A 21506-nucleotide genomic window follows, 5' to 3' on the forward strand; every position below is an offset into this window, starting at 1 on the left:
ATTTTTCAATCGCCACAAAGGCCACCTTTCAATAATAACTGTTCTCTGTTGTTCTTTTAACAGGGACAGTATTGTCGTCCTGGCAATATAACCCCTTTTCACTGGGATTAGTCTATTGCTATCAGTAATGGCTCTACAGCCGTTTACGAACGAACAGTTAAACTATTTCAAGTTTGCTTTTGTTGTCCTGAATGAGTTACCCAAGGTGCTACGCCAAACTTTCAAACAAATGTGGGACAATACCTTTGCACATCTCCCTGGTTACCAGCCGTGGGATGACTCCATTGCTGTGCGAAACATGTTCCTTGCTACAGAGGGTGGTAAGACCAAAGTACCCACACACCTCCCTTACCAAGAATGGGATTGTAGCGCCTTGTTCCAGGCCACTATTTACGCAAAGTCCTTCGCTCTACCAGACATGGCAGGTCATCACAGGACACTCGATGATTTGTACTTGAAGTACCGTAAACCGCCTCATGGAACCTTTCATTCTTCCGTGGTCAGCCCGGACGGAAGTAATGCTGAAACCTTTGCAATGGCGATTGATCAGCTGCGACTCCTAAGAAATGCATTTTGTCACTTATTCAGCTCCGAGATTGACAAAAAGACATTTGATCAATACATTCAACACACCAAAGACGCCATTAAGGCTCTTGGGGTCACGACTGACCCTATTGATGCCGTTGGAAGTTTGACCGAGTCGGACTTTCCTACAGAGAAGGTTTGCAAGTTAAAAGATGACATCACAAAGGAGTTGCTAACAGAAATCACATTTCTCAAGGAAAACGTGGAGGATGCACTAACGGGTGTGAGGTCAGATCTTGCTCTGTCGAGACAGGAACGACAAGAAGACTCCTTAGAACTGAGAAAGACCATTAAAAAGGCAACTGCTAACCAAGAAATGACGAATGAGAAAATAGCCGAGATGAACCAAAAGTTTGAAGACCTACTCAAGACTGAGCGACGAGGTAAGTGAGCAGCACTCCAGAGTTTTTATTTCAAGTTAAAATCCTTTGGCTGTGCTAAATCTGATATAAACTTTGAAAATGCAAGTGCCTACCAAAGTTCCTCTCGGGGAAAAGAGGATTTGTAAGATAGAGCCACTGTAAAATTTTCCTTCGTTTCGGAGAGTAACCATCTAGTACCCATGTATAAAAGAAAGAGTTTCTCGTAATCTAGTAGTGAAACTTAAATTATGATGTTTCAGCCGTCCATATGTGGAAAAGGAATATCACCGTAAAAGTGACTTATCAACTATATATATTGCTCGCATTAATAAATCTCTGAAGCGGAATGGGCCGGTTAATTAAAAGAGGACTAACTCTATTCAGACAGAGTTTTGTGGTCTCACGGGACCGGGGGAAGGTGTGGTTGAGCCCTCACTCTATAACATTAGAGCTATCACACTGAAACCTCACGATTTATAGCACGTTCAAGCTATTTCCTTTGAAGTCCACAACATGGAACTATGATGTCATATGATATACAAATGGCGTCATTACTCCTGAACAGACGCCATGCTGGATTGTCTGGTGTTTATTTTAAAAGCGTTAGAAAGCCACTAGGCCTAACTCAAACGTAGTCAAAATCTAGAACAAAGCTAGGGCAAGAAAATTTTCAAGATATTTTCACTTAAAACAGGAAAATTCAGACACCTTAGATCCTTGAGCGATAATAAGTCATACCAGTTGTTCCCAAATAAATTTTCGGAGTTCGTTACTTCGATGCTTCTAAAGTTACAAGCAGTGAAAGCTGGTGATGCCCTCAAAAGTCCCCCCCTCCCCAAGGTTTGAAAAGGGTTAAGCTAGTCCAAGATAAACGACAACTTTGAGTTGTTTCATAAAATATCAACAGTGACTTGTGCAAGACATTTGTTCTCTCCTTCATCAAAATTGGTGGGAAACAAAATCGACTTTAAACAAAGAGAATAAACAAAAAATGCGTTCTTGTCTAATCCTTCACTAGCAATAATTAGCTTTCGAAAAACTTTGGCCTGAAGGAAAAGAATGTTATATAATATCTGTCTTGATATGTTCTATCTCTTGAATAGCAATGTTTTACTAACCTCCAGTGCAAATATTTATTCATCCATCCATCTGCCCGTTCGTTCGTTCGTTTATTTAATTATTATTTGCTGGGTAATTGATTTACAGGAACTAGAACATTTCTACCAAGATCAAATCTTCCTCCAAAGGTTCCCCACTTTATTGGCCGTGAGGAAGAATGTGACGAAATTGTTGGTCACATGACTTCCGAATCTACCCGACTCGTCTCCGTTTGGGGTTCACCAGGGTTCGGAAAAACATCGGTTGCCATCGCCGTGGGTCATCATCTTCAAGCACGTGAGCTGCCCGTCTTCTTTCTCTCATTACGTGGGCTCAAGTCAAAAAGCGATTTAACGTCCAAATTTCTTAGTCTGTTCCGACAGGCTGGGACACTTGAAACTGAAAAGTTGCAGGATTTATCAGCTGACGATGAGCTTTGCTTAGTTTTTGACAGACTATCGGATCGCTGTGTTATAATCCTGGACAATGCCGATGACCTGTTTGAATGTGGTGTGCCAAACGTAAAGGAGGAGGTTTTTAACCTCATTGGAGAAATCCTCAATCGCAGTGACAAAGTCAACTTTCTTTTAACCACAAGAGAATCTTTGTCCTTTTTGAACTTACATTTTCAGGGACAGAAGTCTGTCAGAATAAGAGAACTAGACAAGTTGTCATGTCAAACCCTAGCTCGAGAATTGCTCCCAGGAGCGAGCTCTTCTGATTTGACAAAAGTTTCACAAATCTGTGGGCAGGTTCCCTTAGCCATAAAATTACTGTGTTCCTCCATTTCTGACGATTTTACTCCGGCGAGTCAGTATCTTGAATTCATCGAGTGCACAGAAAACATAGTGGAAATGCTGGACAACCCAGAATATCCAAGCAATTCGAGATTGAGATCTCTCTTCGAGTCGTCTTTCCAGAGACTCTCTACACAAGACCAAGAGGCACTGGTATCTTTGTGTATTCTTCCTGCGAATTTTGATTTAAAGATTTCTGCAGCTGTTTTGGGGATAACCAGAACAACTGAAGCAGAGAAGGTGTTGCGAAGACTTCAGAGAAAATCTCTCATTGATTGTTCCTCAGAATTAAGCAAATTTTCTATGCATAAACTAATTCAGTCGTTTGCAAGAGAAAAGGGACAAGCTGACATGAAAGAAACAGTTCTAAACTCAAAATCTCGCTTCCGTGCATTTTACATTGCCCTGTTCGATGAACTAAATGAGAATTTCCTTTCCGGACATTCCATGTCTGCGTTCATTGAGTTCTATGAAGTGAAAGAAAACACTGTTCAAAGTCTAATTGATGGTTGTTTGGATTCAAAAACAGCCGACAGAGTTTTCGATGTTTTGGCGAAAGCAGAGCTGTTTCTTGACACTCTCTTTTGGAAAGACGGATCTACGTTTGACAAAATTTTCGATTCAGCAATAATGGCGGCTCATCAGACAGGGAAACATGTTTTCTACCGGCGCCTGCTTAATTCCAAGGCGTTTAGTCAGGTGACCTGGGGCGCAAGAGGAAACACAAAGAAGTTGCTTTCTGTGTCTGAGGCTGTTCAAGTGCCAACTTCTTCCCATTGTGATGGAGAGAAAGGAAAACACTTGTGCTACTATGGACTCCATCAGCTTGTTATCGGAAAGACAGAGGATGGAGTGAAAATTTTAGAAGAAGCACTTTCTTCCATGAACACAAGTCCAGAGCACATCATTTTGAAGCTTATTATTTTTCAAATTTTTGCAATCTATTACCAAAGCAAAAATGATTCAGTGACCTCATCCAACTTTTATCTAAAAGCACTTAAGGAATGCAGAGATGCCAGCGACACTTGTTTACTGGTGATACCTATGCCAGAGCCAGCAATAAAGAAAGTTGGTGAACACTGCATCATTCCGACAAACAAAGCAAACCCTTCGGTAAACCAGCCTCTGAAAGTTAACATTATCGTTCTTGTGAGCAAAGCTGTAAAAATCTTCTCTACCTCAGACACCAATGAAATGTTTGGCAACGTGTTGCTTACCATACTAAACGACTGTAAATCAACACTCAACAACACTAAAACTGGTTGGTACAACTTTCATCGCAATGTCGTTAGTGTGCTCGAGTTACTTGGTAGGGACAGAGACGCTTTAACGCTTACAGAGGAAAGGATTAGCTTTCATCAAAAAGCACTGCAACAAAGCGTTGAAAGGGAAAAAAACAACAGAGAAATTCAAGAACAGCACGAGCAGGCACTAGCTCAGAACTATTGTGACCTAGGCGACATTCAATACCATAGAAAAAACTACACAGAAGCTATTACGTCGTACACACGTGCTCTTGATATCACAATTAAATTGTTTGGTGAAGAACATCCCGACACCGCTGACAGCTACCATAAACTAGGGGCTACACAGCATTGCCTGAGTGATTACACCGCCGCCCTTGAGTCAGCCAAGCGAGCTCTTGATATCAGAATTAAATTGTTTGGTGAAGAACATCCCGACACCGCTGACAGCTACCATAAACTAGGGGCTACACAGCATTGCCTGAGTGATTACACCGCCGCCCTTGAGTCAGCCAAGCGAGCTCTTGATATCAGAATTAAATTGTTTGGTGAAGAACATCCCAACACCGCTGTCAGCTACCATTTACTAGGAGGTACACAGCATTCCCTGAGTGATTACACCGCCGCCCTTGAGTCAAAGAAGCGTGCTCTTGATATCACAATTAAATTGTTTGGTGAAGAACATCCCAACACCGCTGTCAGCTACCATTTACTAGGAGGTACACAGCATTCCCTGAGTGATTACACCGCCGCCCTTGAGTCAAACAAGCGTGCTCTTGATATCAGAATTAAATCGTTTGGTGAAGAACATCCCAAGACCGCTGACACCTATCATTCAGTAGGAGTTACACAGCATTCCCTGAGTGATTACACCGCCGCCCTTGAGTCAAAGAAGCGTGCTCTTGATATCATAATTAAGTTGTTTGGTGAAGAACATCCCAAGACCGCTGACACCTATCATTCAGTAGGAGTTACACAGCATTCCCTGAGTGATTACACCGCCGCCCTTGAGTCAAACAAGCGTGCTCTTGATATCAGAATTAAATTGTTTGGTGAAGAACATCCAAAGACGGCTGAGAGCTACCATGAAGAAGGGGTTATACAGCATTCCCTGAGTGATTTCACCGCCGCTCTTGAGTCAAAGAAACGAGCTCTTAATATCACAATTAAATTGTTTGGTGAAGAACATCCCAACACCGCTGACAGCTACCATGAAATAGGAGTTACACAGCATTCCCTGAGTGATTACACCGCCGCCCTTGAGTCAGACAAGCGTGCTCTTGATATCAGAATTAAATTGTTTGGTGAAGAACATCCCAACACCGCTGACAGCTACCATTCACTAGGAGGTATACAGCATTCCCTGAGTGATTACACCGCCGCCCTTGAGTCACACAAGCGTGCTCTTGATATCAGAATTAAATTGTTTGGTGAAGAACATCCCAACACCGCTGACAGCTACCATTCACTACGAGTTACACAGCATTCCCTGAGTGATTACACCGCCGCCCTTGAGTCAGACAAGCGTGCTCTTGATATCAGAATTAAATTGTTTGGTGAAGAACATCCCAACACCGCTGACAGCTACCATTCACTAGGAGTTACACAGCATTCTCTGAGTGATTACACCGCCGCCCTTGAGTCAGCGAAGCGTGCTCTCGATATCAGAATTAAGTTGTTTGGTGAAGAACATCCAATGACGGCTGACAGCTACGATTCACTAGGAGTTACACAGCATTTTCTGAGTGATTACACCGCCGCCTTTCGGTCAGCCAAGCGTGCCCTTGATATCAGAATTAAATTGTTTGGTGAAGAACATCCCAACACCGCTGAAAGCTACCATTCAGTAGGAGTTACACAGCATTCCCTGAGTGATTACACCGCCGCCCTTGAGTCAGCCAAGCGTGCTCTTGATATCAGAATTAAATTGTTTGGTGAAGAACATCCCAACACCGCTGACAGCTACCATTCAGTAGGAGTTAGACAGCATTCCCTGAGTGATTACACCGCCGCCCTTGAGTCAAAGAAGCGTGCTCTTGATATCAGAATAAAATTGTTTGGTAAAAAACATCCGAAGACCGCTGAGAGTTACCATTCAGTAGGAGTGACACAGCATTCCCTGAGTGATTACACCGCCGCCCTTGAGTCAAAGAAGCGCGCCCTTGATATCAGAATTAAATTGTTTGGTAAAGAATATCCGAAGACCGCTGACAGCTACCATTCACTAGGAGTTACACAGCATTCCCTGAGTGATTACACCGCCGCCCTTGAGTCAAAGAAGCGTGCTCTTGATATCAGAATTAAATTGTTTGGTGAAGAACATCCCAACACCGCTGACAGCTACCATTCACTACGAGTTACACAGCATTCCCTGAGTGATTACACCGCTGCCCTTGAGTGAGACAAGCGTGCTCTTGATATCAGAATTAAATTGTTTGGTGAAGAACATCCAATGACCGCTGACAGCTACGATTCACTAGGAGTTACACAACATTCTCTGAGTGATTACACTGCCGGCCTTGAGTTAGCCAAGCGTGCTCTTGATATCAGAATTAAGTTGTTTGGTGAAGAACATCCAATGACCGCTGAGAGCTACGATTCAGTAGGAGTCACACAGCATTCCCTGAGTGATTACACCGCCGCCCTTGAGTCAAAGAAGCGTGCTCTTGATATCAGAATTAAATTGTTTGGTGAAGAACATCGAATGACTGTTGACAGCTGCGATTCACTAGGAGTTACACAGTATTCCCTGGGTGATTACACCGCCGCCCTTGAGTCAAAGAAGCGTGCTCTTGATATCAGAATTAAATTGTTTGGTGAAGAACATCCCAACACGGCTGACAGCTACCATGAATTAGGGGTTTTACAGCATTCCCTAAGTGATTACACTGCCGCCCTTGAGTCAGCCCAGGGTGCTCTTGATATCAGAATTAAATTGTTTGGTGAAGAACATCCAAACACCGCTGACAGCTACAGATCAGTGTGGCTCATCAAGGCTCTTTCTAACTCTGTCAACAATCCCTGATTAAGAATGTAACTGTTTTTTTTTTCCTAGTCCACAGAGTAGCTGTTTTCTGCGTGCACGGTGCACTCGTGAGGTATCGGTAGTGACTTGCGGTCGAGTAGGTAGCCGCCATATATGTTGGCTTAGGAATAGTGGGTGGTGAGGAAGAAGGCGTGAAAAATTTTCCTTCTTCTTTCCTTTCCCCTTACTCATCTTGTGGCGTAACCCAAACTACCAGGTCACTTATTTGTCTCTATCCAAGCCTCTTTCGAGTGTGAATTGAAGCTGGTGGTCGCTTGATCAACATGTGCCTGTTCACGTTAACTCTAGGAATCAGCCAGATATTGCGGAAAGTTACAGAAAATAACATTTTGTTTACTTTTAAGACTCGGAAATATGCCTTTGAAATCTCAAAAGCAAAACTCATTTAGATATTAGGCCGGCCGATCCGAAGCCTATTGGCTTGTGTTCAGATTCAGTCTTAAGTCCTAAATCCCCATTAAGAGTTCTTTTGTTTTATATAAGTCATTGCAGTTTGTTCAGAAGCTTTTAAAGCCCACTCGACGACTGCAGATTTTGTTCTTGTTATTCCAGTTCGCTTTCATGTTTTAAGTCGTTAACGTTAGATGTTCACCTTGTGTATCCTAGGATTAGCTAGAAACTTCTTATAAACAAAAAAGTTCTTTAAAAATATATTTGCCTGACTAGTTAGATAACGGTAAATTCCTTCTGATAAAAAGCACTCTCTCACTTTTTCTAGTCAGCAAAGACAAAGAAATGGTTAATCAGGTGAAATCGGCGAGAATTTTAAGAAGCCAGAAAAGTTTGTTATAAAAAAAATTATACCCAGAACTTATTCAAACCGGTCTTTTCTTAGTCTTCAGAAGAAATATAATAGGAACACGAAAAAACTCGCTTTTGTGCGAAAAGTACTGAAAGTTAAAATTGAGGATGTCTTTTTTAGGTCGGATTGTTTCTATGGAAACTGGTCGTGCCAATACTTGTATATTGCTGATTATGATTTAGGATTCATTAGTGTTTGATAAATAAGGAATAAGACATGGGCGAGCGTAGATATGGAATTTATCTTCGAGTGTTCAACGCGATATCTCACGAGTGAGCCCAGCTAACAAGTGAGATATAAAGTTGAACACGAGAAGAGAAATTCCACATTTACAAGCAACCTTGTATTATGATAACGACGTGTTTTACGATTCTCCGAAGTTTCCCGACTACTTTCCGAAGACTTCCAAAGAGTCTCCAAAAGTTATCCGAAGGCCACTCGAACGTTTCCGAATATTTCCCGAAGATTACCGGATTTACAAAGACTTCCGGCGAAGATGTTTCAATCAAACACAAACAAATTTAAGTGCAGTTTAAAGGGTTAAATATGATATCAAACGTTAACATTACTTCATCGATATGATCAACTGAAATTATCGTAATTTTACACTTGTTCAATTTCGACTTTTCTCAGGGCTTGTAATCGATGTAAAACACCGCGGACATGCTAATTGATTCACACAAACTGGAAAACTCAAGTAGAATTTATAGCTACAAACATCAAAAGAAGCATTAGCATTTTATGTAAGTTAAAGCATCGTGTTGATTTGAGTATTGTGCTTTCAAAATGATTAAAGGATATTGATTTTACCCTACGAAGGTAAAAAATCTAAAGGTCTTGTTGAAAGAGAAGTAACATTTCATTAACAATACATCTTTAACCTCAGTGTTAAGGGCCTTTTACACTGCTCTGTATAGTGGCTAGTTTTCACTAGCGCGTAACCAGAAAGAACATACGCAGGTGAAGTAGGGTGCTGTAATTGCCATTAGTCTGGAAAGTTTCCTGACAAAAGGCTCTAATTACATTGCTGCCACATTTCCCTGACTTTAATGGTAGAAAATTAACCGTGTTAAATTAAATTTTCCCTTTTTCAAAATGTCAATTTTCCTGACTCGATAAAAATTCCCTGACTTTTCCCCGACCTGAAGAATTTTTTCCCCTGACCATTTCCTGACCTGTGACAACACTGTAATTATCAACATCTTACTGCCTTTGCGTATGTGTTAGTGGTCTGCTGGCACCCAGTTTCTTCTCTTACGCCCCGTGCACACCACGCCGGAGAAACTGGAAACCGGCGTTTTCACTCTCAAAACGCGTCAAATGCTTTCAGTCCACACTACGCTGGAGAAATTTGAAAACGCATTTATCACCGCTCATTTTGTTTTTGTGTTTGTTGAAAACTCGGGCAGAGAAATCACGTGATTATCGTGACGCCATCGTTTTCGAAAAGCTCCGTTTTAAGATGTTTTATGTCCACACGAAAACGAAAAGCCGACGTTTTCAAATTTTCCCCGGTTTGAAGAGCGTTTTCGAAAAGCTCCGTTTCCGTGACAGATTAGTGTGGACAGTAGGCCTCACCGATACCGTGTTTTCAAATTCCTCCGGCGAAGTGTGGACTCGGCCTTAGGTCTCTAAGACAAGTCTTTATCAGTCTCGTCCCAATCCCTTTGAGACTAAAGCGTGTCGCCTTATAATCACTGCTGAATTTCAAGAGAAAAACAAATTGCCTGTAGTCTAATGTGATAGTGAAAACCAGCCTTTAGAAAGAGCATTGTACACAGAAATTAAGTAAGTAGATACTAGTCAACACTCCAATTACTAATTTACAGAAAATTGCTGTCATTTTATTCACTGCATTATAAATGCAATATATTATTGCTTGTTAACTATAAAATACTTCTCTTCTTAGAATATTTCCACTAGTATTGCTCAAGACGACTGCACATCAGTCTCAAAGCATTATTACGTATTAACAGGAGCCATAATCGGGGACGGAGACCGTAAGCACGCGCCATTTCTAGTATTGGGGTTGTCCCCTTGATATGGGACAATAATTCTATTTTTAGAACAAATTGCGCCATCGCCTGCGGCACACGCGCGTACATGCTGCGAGGATTTTTGCGGATGTCGCGCGGGGGGAATGGCTCCCGAAATTCCCGAAATTTTTCATGTTTTTGGCCCACAACTCAACGCGTTTACGTCTGTTGGAATTTTGCTTAAGTATCTTCGTGGTAAGCTGCTCCAGTTTGGGTGAAGTAAGACAGTGTCGAATTTAGGTATGTTCGGCTTTAAAGCTTAGACATCTATCGCTGACCAAGTTGTGTTCCGACGGATGCTTCTTTTACATGAGCTGTACATTACTCCACTTTAAATTTCACATATGTTGAAGATTAGCAGCTTTTCCATTACACAGCAAAAAACTAGGTGGATATATTTAGATATAGCAGAGCTTCAGGACCTCATAGTTTTCTAGCTCCTCTTGCCACACGCTTGCGAGGAATTTGCCAGTCTATCGACCGAAAAGTAAAACAAAATAATTGTTAGTTTGAGTTTCGCCTAAATTGTAAGCAACGCTTGATGTTTCATCAAGGTCCAATAACTTTACGTCCGTAGAAACTGCTCGGTTTTATTCGTGTAAAAATTCAGTAAATTCTCTGTTGTCGATGAATGAGAGCGCCCGCCGATGCTTGTTTTGTACAGTCAGTAAACATGACAAATTGTACTTCCGCCGCACTTTCGTGTGAAAGCGTGCATCAAACTCAAACATTGGCCAGAGAGTAGTCAGCATACAAATCAGCTCGGTCGTCACCGTTTGACTATTCAGTTTGCGATGTTGATAAGCGTGAGCGGTCATTCTCTTCAGCGATATAATAAATTTCAGAGTTTTCCGAGTCAAAGCTCATTTCAGAATCATGAGACGAACTAGAGGACATTGTTAGTAAAAACAGAAATCGGTCGACTGCAGAGTCCCAGCGAAAGAACTTGTGCTGCAAAAAGGTTTCTACACTCGGACAAAATAAAAGACCTGGGGCCCGTTTCTCGAAAGACCCGGAAACTTTTCGGGCCCGTAGTGCCATAGCAAAATGTCGAACCTTACGATTACAGAGCTGTTTTATTCACATATTCTTAATATGAAGAGAAGTTCCCTTCATACAAGAAGTTTCGGGTGCATACACTTCTCCGTTTTTAGATACAGATAGACTAAAAATGGCTTTACGGGCCCGAAAGGTTTCCGGGGCTTTCGAGAAACGGGTCCCTGACTCGGACAGCCGAAGCATTCGTTCTGGATTTGACGTCACAGCTTTAACTCTCCCCAGATTCCCCATGCGAGGTCGCGAACCATTCGAAACTCGATTTCGAAGGAGCAAAGAAATTCGAGGATTTAACCAAATCGAAAACTTTTTGCGGCAAATTACTCCACAAAATAAGCTTTATTATTTCAGCGAAAAAAATTTTTGGTGTTAGGTGCACTTTAACATAAGATTTGAGCGCAAACAGAATGAGGTCACAGAAAAAATTCTCTGAAATGATCATCCGAAAGGTTGAAATCGCTTTTCCATTTATGGATAATGTTAGGAGGCTGTGCTTTTTCCGTTACAAGTAGTGAATAATAATCATTCGATTTCTTTTTCTTCACATCAAAAACGTTGTTGTGAATCAGAAATGAAGGAGACGTTAATGGCGCGGATGTATAAACGCACTCAGTATTGATTACTTGTTTCCCCGCGCTTGGAACCGGTCGCATTGTTTTCCCGCGCTTAGCAGCGATTTCATGTTTTCCCGTTCTCAGTATTGACTTCTTGTTTTCCAGCGCTTGGCGCCGGTTGCATGTTTTCTCGCATTCAGTATTGTTTTCCCGCGCTTGGCACCGGTTTCATGTTTTCCCGTTCTAATTATTGACTTATTTTCCCGCACTCGGTATTGACCTCTTGTTTTCTAGCGCTCGGCGCCGGTTGCATGTTTTCCACTCTTAGTATTGATAGCTTGTTTTTCTCGCGCTTGGCACTGGTCGCATTTTTTCCCGCTCTCAGTAATAATCACTTGTTTTTTTCTCACGCTTGACCTCAGATTCATGTTTCCCGCGCTCAGTAATTATTGCAGTCTACTTTAGTGTTTAGGTAGTTGCTGGTTGGATATTTAGTTAACAAGACGACGAACCAATGGAACGACGAAGCAACACCCTCTTACGGAACGACGAAACAACACTCAGGACGAAGAAACTGTTTACAGTACGAACATAAACAAAGTACAGTACTCGAGAAGCAAGTCACGCAACTGGAATAGTACATCACTCACGAGGTGCGCAATAGCACACGAGCATTACCTCATTCAAGGTGGCGCAGAAATGGTAGATGACTGAAAAGAATTCGCAGAACTTTCGCTTTGGTTACACAGGACACTCAATAAGTCACAGGAACTTCCAAAGATTAGGTAGCGTTCTCCTAAAGTCGAATAAAATAAAAGAAAAATGAAACAAATTTTCCCTTTATATTGTTTCTAAATACTTGTTATATTTGGTCAATTATATTGTGAATGCGTATCTGTTTCGAGTGGCCGTATTAACGGGATAAAATTATAAGGAATTATACAGGTTGGGATTTCAAAATTTGGCAGTTGGCCGCATTAATTGGGTTTTCTTGTAAGAAAATGTATTGGTGTTTCGCTTGAACAAAAACAATTGGCTGTAATAACGAGGTGACCGTAAGGCGGGGATCCGTTGTAGTGATTAGGTCAGTCAGGAGAGCGCGATCTATTTGCTCAAGAGATATAGATTTTTTGTAAAAGGACAAATGTGGAAGTTAATAGAGCAAGAAAAGGATACCCTACGTCGCACGCGCTACATACGGCCGGTATTGTTACAGGGTTAGATTTTGTCTACAACGCAGGCTAGAAAAGGACCCGAGAGGACTTCTGTTTAAAAAGGACGAGAGTTTTTTTGTATTTTATTTAAAAAAGGACGGGGTTGCTCGTCAGAAAATTTGAAAAGAACCCCTCAGAGAGGTACCAATTCTAAAACAATCCATCTCCTGTCACGTTTTTTTTTGTTTTTTTTTTTGGCTCAATACCCCAAAAGTACCACAAAAGCTCCTGCTTTGGACCTTGTAAGGCTGAACACCCCAAGAGGTACCAAAACTGCTTTTTAGCCCCTAAAAGGTACGACAAGCACCCCCCGTCCTTTTGATACGGAGGTCTCACGGGTGGGGGGGGGACTCCCATATAAAATGGACGGGGGTGCCTGGTGCTTGTCTTTTTCTAGTCTGCGTTGCAGACGAAATCTAACCCTGTAGTAATACCGGCGGTATGTAGCGTGCGCGACGTAGGAAATTTGGAAAAGAACCTCTGAGAAGTACCAAGGTCCTGTTTTGTGGGCGTGGCTTGAATTTGAGGTACCAATCCTCCTGTTATATTTTTTTCGGTTCAATGCCCTAAAAGGCACCGCAAGAGCTCACTCTGTTGATCTTACTGAACATCTTAAGAAGTAACAAAACCGCTTTGTTGACCCCTAAAAGGTTTTCCGATTGGAGAAGAATGTGTCACGTGTCCTAGGTCAAAACTCACCAACTCCCTAGGGAAACAATAACTTGAACTTTCGACTCGCACGTGATCAGGCGTGCTCTTTGAAACCGCGGCGAATCTGTGAGCCAGCCGGCGTCAAGCAAACGATTTCTTCGCAGTTTTTTATTACTATTGCTATTATTATTATTATTATTATTATTATTATTATTATTATTATTATTGAGTTAGGAGGTATAACAAAACACTTTATGACGGATCCCGCGGGAAACAGTGAGTTTAAATTTTGTTTCCCCTCGACGTCAATGTTTCCCTCGGCTTTGCCTCGGCCGAACATTGACAGAAGTACCCAACGAGAGAAATTTCAACATTGACTTGTCGTTGCTCGGAACGATTAATTGACATCTAATAAGAGGTTTACAGTTAATAATTAACTACCGTGGAAAAATAATATCCGCTCTTTACAGCCAGCTAGCACTAGATATCTATGCGAAGTTACCACGCAGGATCCGTTTAGAGGATGCTTTTTCCCAGACAGCACCATTCATGAAAAGCTGGTTTTCCCAGCAAGTTTTTACCGCACTGTTTTTCCAGCCAGGAATAGTAAGAATAACTTTGTTTCGTATCATTATAAATCACTTAATGACTGGTCCAACGGGAAACAGTGAGTTTTGTTTTCCCTCGACCTCAATGTTCCCTTCGGCTTCGCCTCGGGGAACATTGAGGGTGTCGGGGAAACAAAACTCACTGTTCCCTTGGGGCCAGTCATTAAGTGCTTATTGACCTTTAAATTGATGATGTCACACGTGGTACAAAGTTCATGATCTCTCAGGGTACGAAAACGTACAATTGCCAGTTAAAGGGTTAAAATTAGCATTCTCTTCTGGAGGAATTGTGTTATTTATATAAACCTTTCAGCTGGCTTTTGCGTTCTCAGCAGATGGACACCAACAATTATTTGGATAGCACAAAGATGCTTTTGGAGAATGTTTATATCTCAGTCATCATTTTTCATGAACACGATCTTTATGTCGTTCACCTATTTATTATTATACAGCATTATAGATATTAGCCTTATTGCTGCCATTATGTGAAGTTTGATGACTGCGCAATTTCCGTTCGGAACCGCTCGTTAATTATATTCTCGGATGTGTTAGGCGTTTGTCACGTCACGGGATTAAATTCCCAGAAAGAAACTGACGAGAAAGATTATTCAGTAGGAATAATTCAACAAAAATTGTTTCATTTTACCAAACCTGTGCACGGATTTCGTTTCCTCAAGGAATATCCTCGAAATATCCAGAATACTAAAGGTAAGCGAAAAAGTTCTAACTTGCTGTTTACAAGGTATTCGAAGCGGAACCACAGACTACATATAGTTTTTCGCTCGCTCAATTCTGTGGCTAAAACCTATTGGAATATAAGCTTTTTCTCTTCCAAGGGTTCTGTCTGATCAGACAACATGATAAGTTCGATTTAATACCGGAGCAGTTTTACGCGAACTTAATCGCAGAATCATTCGATTTTGCTCCGCTTGATAACAGCAGAACAATAGAACTCGCTCGCTTTATTTCTAGCTTTTGCAATACAATCGAAATAAGAACTAACAGTTTCTGGTTTAAATCTACTTGCGTTCTATCACAAATTCCGTTCTCTTATTGGCTACCCAACTCATTATCTATTATCTGTTAGATAGTGAGTAGCCTAGCAGTGTGAGATTGTTAACAAAATTGTGGCCGCATCTTTGCGTTTTCGAAGTGTCTGTTGAAAAGAATTTAGCTAAGTTTTAAACAAGTAGCAAATTTATACTAAAACAATGAAATTATTTGCTCTGGATTTCTATGCGTGATAGTTGACTTGGGCTGCGCCCTTGTGAGCTATCACACGATAGAAATCACGAATTCTTATATGTTCTAATTGTTAAATACCATAAGCATTCATGGATGAAAACGCTCGCAAGACCGTGTTGCGAAACTGAGCAAAGACAATCTGCTGCATTAAAATCGACCATTATCTTCTGCAATGATGTTAAGAAGTCCAGCTCTCTTTGATGCTTTTTATTTTGAATCATCTGCTATTAACGCTCACTGAAATTAAAGATACTGAAACCGACGATTTTAGATGTCTTTGTTATGCATAAAGTTATGACAGTTGCTGGTATTTCGAAACGCTATTAATTAAGGGTACTACATTGTAATTGTGTCATGGCATGGTAAAAGACAGAGCTTTGTCTATTTTGCTAGGAAAAGTGCATCAAGAACAAGAAAAATCTTGCCAGGACTGAACAACAATCAGTTTAGAAATTTGTATACAACTAAGAACTTTTGTACGTATTCCTACATATATTTAGCCTGGGACCTCACACTGATTTGAATCTTTTCCTTATGAAAACAGCATTGAAATTATTGTGGTCACACTTTGTGATTTTTCCTAAAAAAAAAAACAAAAAAGATCCATCCAAGATTTCAAAGAGCGCTTTACCCGAGTTTGAAATTTTCATAAGCTTAAGAAGGAATCCACCACAAGTTCGAGTAACAAGAGGACAAAAACTTTGTACCGAGATTATTTACATTGTATTGCAAACTGTGCTATCTTCTCAAAAGAAATCATTTCCAATAAAACAACACCAAATGTCGAAAACAAATTTTAAAATTCATATGAAAGTACTGTCGAAACTACTGTTGAAATGAAACTGATGATGAAATTTTACCTGTGTTTGCACAATTTCTCTGAACTTTGAAATTTATTTTGTCGAGTTCACATGGGAAATTGTATTTGTGTTGTCTCAGACAACTGTTTATATGTTTAGCTTTTAGATAATGCAAAAAGGACTGTAACATACTTAAAGTTACTATGGTAAAAGGTTTTGTTCATTAAAAATCGAACCAAAATCGTGCACAGAGTTCTTGTTTCTGCAAGGAATATCGATCACCGAAATATCCAGAATACTGAAGGTAAGTGAAAGAGTTGCAACTTGTTGTTTACAAGTTATTCGAGGCGAAACCAGAGACTACATATAGTTTTTCGCTCGCTCAATTCTGTGGCTAAAACCTATTGGAATATAAGCTTTTTCTCTTCCGCCGGTTCTATCTGATCAGACAATATGAAAAGTTCGATTTAATACCGGAGTAATTTTATTCAAACTTAATCGCAGAATCATTCGATTTTGCTCCGCTTGATAACAGCAGAATATTAGAACTCGCTTGCCTTATTTCTAGCTTTTAAAATACAATCGAAATAAGAACTCACAGTTTCTGGTTTAAATCTACTTGCGTTCTGTCACAAATGCCGTTCTCTTATTGGCTACCCAACCTTTTATCTATTTAACAATTAGATTATTCGCTCTCGATTTCTATGAGGTGATAGTTGATGAGGCCTTCGGCCTCATCAACTATCACCTTATAGAAATCGAGAGCGAATAATCTAATTGTTTTAGTAGAATTCTTACTGAAATTTACTTCAAATAACGGTGTCCAATTATTTCATGACGTATTATTAAACTTTGCGCTCGAAAAGGGTCGCTCGGGTTGAATTGTCATTAAAAATTGAAGTTGTGTGCGCGCGCGCAGCAGTTTTTTTAACAATTTCAACATTTTTAAATGTCAAGACACCGAAAAACGTCCTTCATTTTGACTTCTCAGAAATTTAATTATCCATTTGCATCAAAATTTTCCTCCAAAACCTTGGAAAAACGAAAAAAATGTCGCCATTTCCTAGACGACTTCGAGCCACTGTACACAAATGGCTGATAGTGATCAATAGCTCAGCGAATCAGATTACGGCATTTGCATCATTATACTAGTAGAATTCTACTAATATGTGTTAGACATAGTGAGGAGTCTAGCAGTGTGGGATTGTTAACAAAATTACGGCCGCATCTTTGCGTTTTAAGAAGTGTCTGTGAAAGCATTTATATAAGTTTTAAACAAGTGGTAGATTTATACTAAAACAATGAGATTATCTGCTCTCGATTTCTATGCGTGATAGTTGACTTGGGCTGCGCCCTTGTGAGCTATCACACGATAGAAATCACAAATTCATACATGTTCTAATTATTAAATACCATAAGCATTCATGAATGAAAACGCTCGCAAGACCGTGTTGCGAAACTGAGCAAAGACAATCTGCTGCATTAAAATCGACTATTATCTTCTGCGATAATGTTAAGAGCTCTAAGCTCTTTTTGATACTTTTTATTTTAAGTGATCTGCAATTAATTCGATACAAAACCAACAATTTTAGATGTCTTTGTTATGCATAAAGTTATGACTGTTGCTGGTATTTCGAAACGCCATTAATTAAGTGTACTGTATTGTAATTATGTTGCATGGTAAAAGACAGAGGTTTGGGCGACCACGCAACGTTTAGAAGGGTCTTCATGATTCGCCAAACAAAACAATAGGTATACAACACAAACAGTTCCCCTAGCCCTAAAAACAAGAGGTGTAGATTAACAAGAACGAGTCAAAATAGAAGTTTTAAAGAGGTGCAGGTCATCTGAGAGCTTTGTCTATTTTGCTGGGAAAAGTGCATCAAGAACAAGAAAAATCTCGCCAGGACTGAAAAACAATCAGTTTAAAAATTTGTATACAACTAAGAACTTTTGTATTCCTACATGTATTTAGCTGGGGCCTCACACTGATTTGAATCATTTCTTATGAAAACAACATTCCAGCTATTGCGGTCACACTTTGTGATTTTTCCTAAAAAACCATTCATCCATGGTTTCAAAAAGCGTTTTACCCAAGTTTGATTTTTTGTAAGCTTAAGTGAGAATAAGAGAATAAGAGAGCTAGACAAGTTGTCATGTCAAACCCTAGCTCGAGAATTGCTCCCAAGAGCGAACTCTTCCGATTTGACAAAGGTTTCGCAAATCTGTGGGCGGGTTCCCTTAGCCATAAAATTACTGTGTTCCTCCATTTCTGACGATTTTACTCCGTCAAGTCAGTATCTTGAATCCATGGAACGTACAGAAAACATTGTAGAAATGTTGGACAACCCAGATTATCCAAGCAATTCGAGACTGAGATCTCTTTTTGAGTCGTCTTTCCAGAGACTCTCTACACAAGACCAAGAGGCACTTGTATCTTTGTGTATTCTTCCTGCGCATTTTGATTTAAAGATCTCCGAAGCTGTTTTGGGGATAACCAGAACAACCGAAGCAGAGAAGGTGTTGCAAAGACTTCAGAGAAAATCTCTCATCGATTGTTCTTCAGAGTTTAGCAAATTCTCTATGCATAAACTAATTCAGTCGTTTGCAAGAGAAAAGGGAGAAGCTGGCATGAAAGAGACAGTTCTCACCTCAAAATCTCGCTTCCGTGCATTTTACATCGCCCGGTTTGAGGAACTAAATGAGAATTTCCTTTCTGGCCGTTCCATGTCTGCATTCTTTAAATTCTCTGAAGACGAAGAAAACATCTTGCAAAGTCTAATTGATGGTTGTTTAGATTCAAAGACAGCCGACAGAGTTTTCGATGTTTTGGCTAAAGCAGAGTTGTTTCTTGACACTCTCTTTTGGAGTGAGGGATCAACGTTTTACAAAATTTTCGATTCAGCAATAATGGCGGCTAAGCAGACTGGGAAAAATGTTTCCTACCAGCGCCCACTTACTTCCAAGGCATTTGGTCAGGTGACCTCGGGCGCAAGTGGAAACACAGAGAAGTTGCTTTCCGAGTCCAAAGCTGTTCAAGCGCCAACTTTCTCCCATTGTGATGGAGAGAAAGGAAAAGACTTGTGCTACTATGGACTCCATCAGCTTGTTATCGGAAGGACAGAGGATGGAGTGAAAGTTTTAGAAGAAGCGCTTTCTTCCATGAACACAAGTCAGGAACATACCATTTTAAGGCTTATTATTTTTCAAATTTTTGCAATCTATTACCAAAGCAAAAATGATTCAGTGACCTCATCCAACTTTTATCTAAAAGCACTAAAGAAATGCAGAGATGCCAGGGACACTTGTTTACTGGTGATACCTGTGCCAGGGCCAGCAATAAAGAAAGTTGGTGAACATTGCATCATTCCGACAAACAAAGCGAATTCTTCGGTAAACCAGCCTCTTAAAGTTAAAGTTATCCTTCTTGTAAGCAAAGCAGTAAAAAACTTCTCAACCTCAGATACCAATCAAATGTTTGGCAACTTCTTGCTTACTATACTAAACGAGTGTGAATCAGCACTCGACACAACTAAAACTGGTTGGTTCAAATTTCATCGCAGTGTCGGTGTGTTAGAGTCACTTGGAAGAGACAAAGACGCTTTAACGCTTACAGAGGAAAAGATAAACTTTCACCAACACGCACTGCAACAAAGCGTTAAAAAGAAAGACAAGAACGGTGAAAGTCAAGAGCTGCACGAAAAGGCGCTAGCCAAGAACTATTTCGACCTAGGCAACAATCAATACCGGAGGGGCAACTACAAAGAAGCTCTCACATCGTCCACACGTGCACTTCATCTGGGAATTAAATTGTTTGGTGAAGAACATCCCAACACCGCTGACAGCTACCATTCACTAGGAGTTACACAGCATTCCCTGAGTGATTACACCGCCGCCCTTGAGTCAAAGAAGCGTGCTCTTGATATCAGAATTAAATTGTTTGGTGAAGAACATCCCAACACCGCTGACAGCTACCATTCACTAGGAGTTACACAGCATTGCCTGAGTGATTACACCGCCGCCCTTAAGTCAAAGAAGCGTGCCCTTGATATCAGAATTAAATTGTTTGGTAAAGAACATCCCAACACCGCTGACAGCTACCATTCGCTAGGAGTTACACAGCATTCCCTGAGTGATTACACCGCCGCCCTTGAGTCAAACAAGCGTGCTCTTGATATCACAATTCAATTGTTTGGTGAAGAACACCCCAACACCGCTGTCAGCTACCATTTACTAGGAGTTACACAGCATTCCCTGAGTGATTACACCGCCGCCCTTGAGTCAAACAAGCGTGCCCTTGATATCACAATTAAATTGTTTGGTGAAGAACATCCCAACACCGCTGACAGCTACCATTCACTAGGAGTTACACAGCATTCCCTGAGTGATTACACCGCCGCCCTTGAGTCAAACAAGCGTGCTCTTGATATCAGAATTAAATTGTTTGGTGAAGAACATCCCAACACCGCTGACAGCTACCATTCACTAGGAGTTACACAGCATTGCCTGAGTGATTACACCGCCGCCCTTAAGTCAAAGAAGCGTGCCCTTGATATCAGAATTAAATTGTTTGGTAAAGAACATCCCAACACCGCTGACAGCTACCATTCGCTAGGAGTTACACAGCATTCCCTGAGTGATTACACCGCCGCCCTTGAGTCAAACAAGCGTGCTCTTGATATCACAATTCAATTGTTTGGTGAAGAACACCCCAACACCGCTGTCAGCTACCATTTACTAGGAGTTACACAGCATTCCCTGAGTGATTACACCGCCGCCCTTGAGTCAAACAAGCGTGCCCTTGATATCACAATTAAATTGTTTGGTGAAGAACATCCCAACACCGCTGACAGCTACCATTCACTAGGAGTTACACAGCATTCCCTGAGTGATTACACCGCCGCCCTTGAGTCAAACAAGCGTGCTCTTGATATCAGAATTAAATTGTTTGGTGAAGAACATCCCAACACCGCTGTCAGCTACCATTCACTAGGAGTTACACAGCATTGCCTGAGTGATTACACCGCCGCCCTTGAGTCAAACAAGCGTGCCCTTGATATCAGAATTAAATTGTTTGGTGAAGAACATCCCAACACCGCTGACAGCTACCATTCACTAGGAGTTACACAGCATTCCCCGAGTGATTACACCGCCGCCCTTGAGTCAAACAAGCGTGCTCTTGATATCACAATTAAATTGTTTGGTGAAGAACATCCCAACACCGCTGACAGCTACCATTCACAGATCAGTGTGGCTCATCGAGGTTTTACTATTTTTGTCAAGCATCCCTGATTAAAGATGTAACCCGGGTTATTTCTAGCCTACAGAACAGCTGTTTTCTGTGTGCACGGTGTACTCGTGAGGTATCGGTAGTGACTTGCTATCGAGTAGATTAGCCGCCAGGAATA

At 40.9% G+C, this 21506-nt stretch overlaps 1 protein-coding gene and 1 long non-coding RNA gene across 2 annotated transcripts in view; both read left to right on the plus strand.

The window, feature by feature from the left end:
* Positions 1-21390, plus strand: part of LOC145498591 (uncharacterized) — a 126061-nt gene extending 104671 nt beyond the window's left edge. The window contains 4 exon segments of the mRNA XM_081478496.1: positions 64-968; positions 2154-7066; positions 13872-13887; positions 19697-21390. Coding sequence (XP_081334622.1) covers positions 128-968; positions 2154-7066; positions 13872-13887; positions 19697-21390 — 7464 coding nt within the window. The 5' untranslated portion in view covers positions 64-127.
* Positions 1-21506, plus strand: part of LOC145498207 (uncharacterized) — a 233993-nt gene that overhangs the window by 166971 nt on the left and 45516 nt on the right. The window lies entirely within an intron of this gene.

The sequence above is a fragment of the Orbicella franksi genome, chromosome 9 (assembly GCF_964199315.1).
Source record: "Orbicella franksi chromosome 9, jaOrbFran1.1, whole genome shotgun sequence".
In the NCBI taxonomy this organism is placed as follows: Eukaryota; Metazoa; Cnidaria; class Anthozoa; order Scleractinia; family Merulinidae; genus Orbicella; species Orbicella franksi.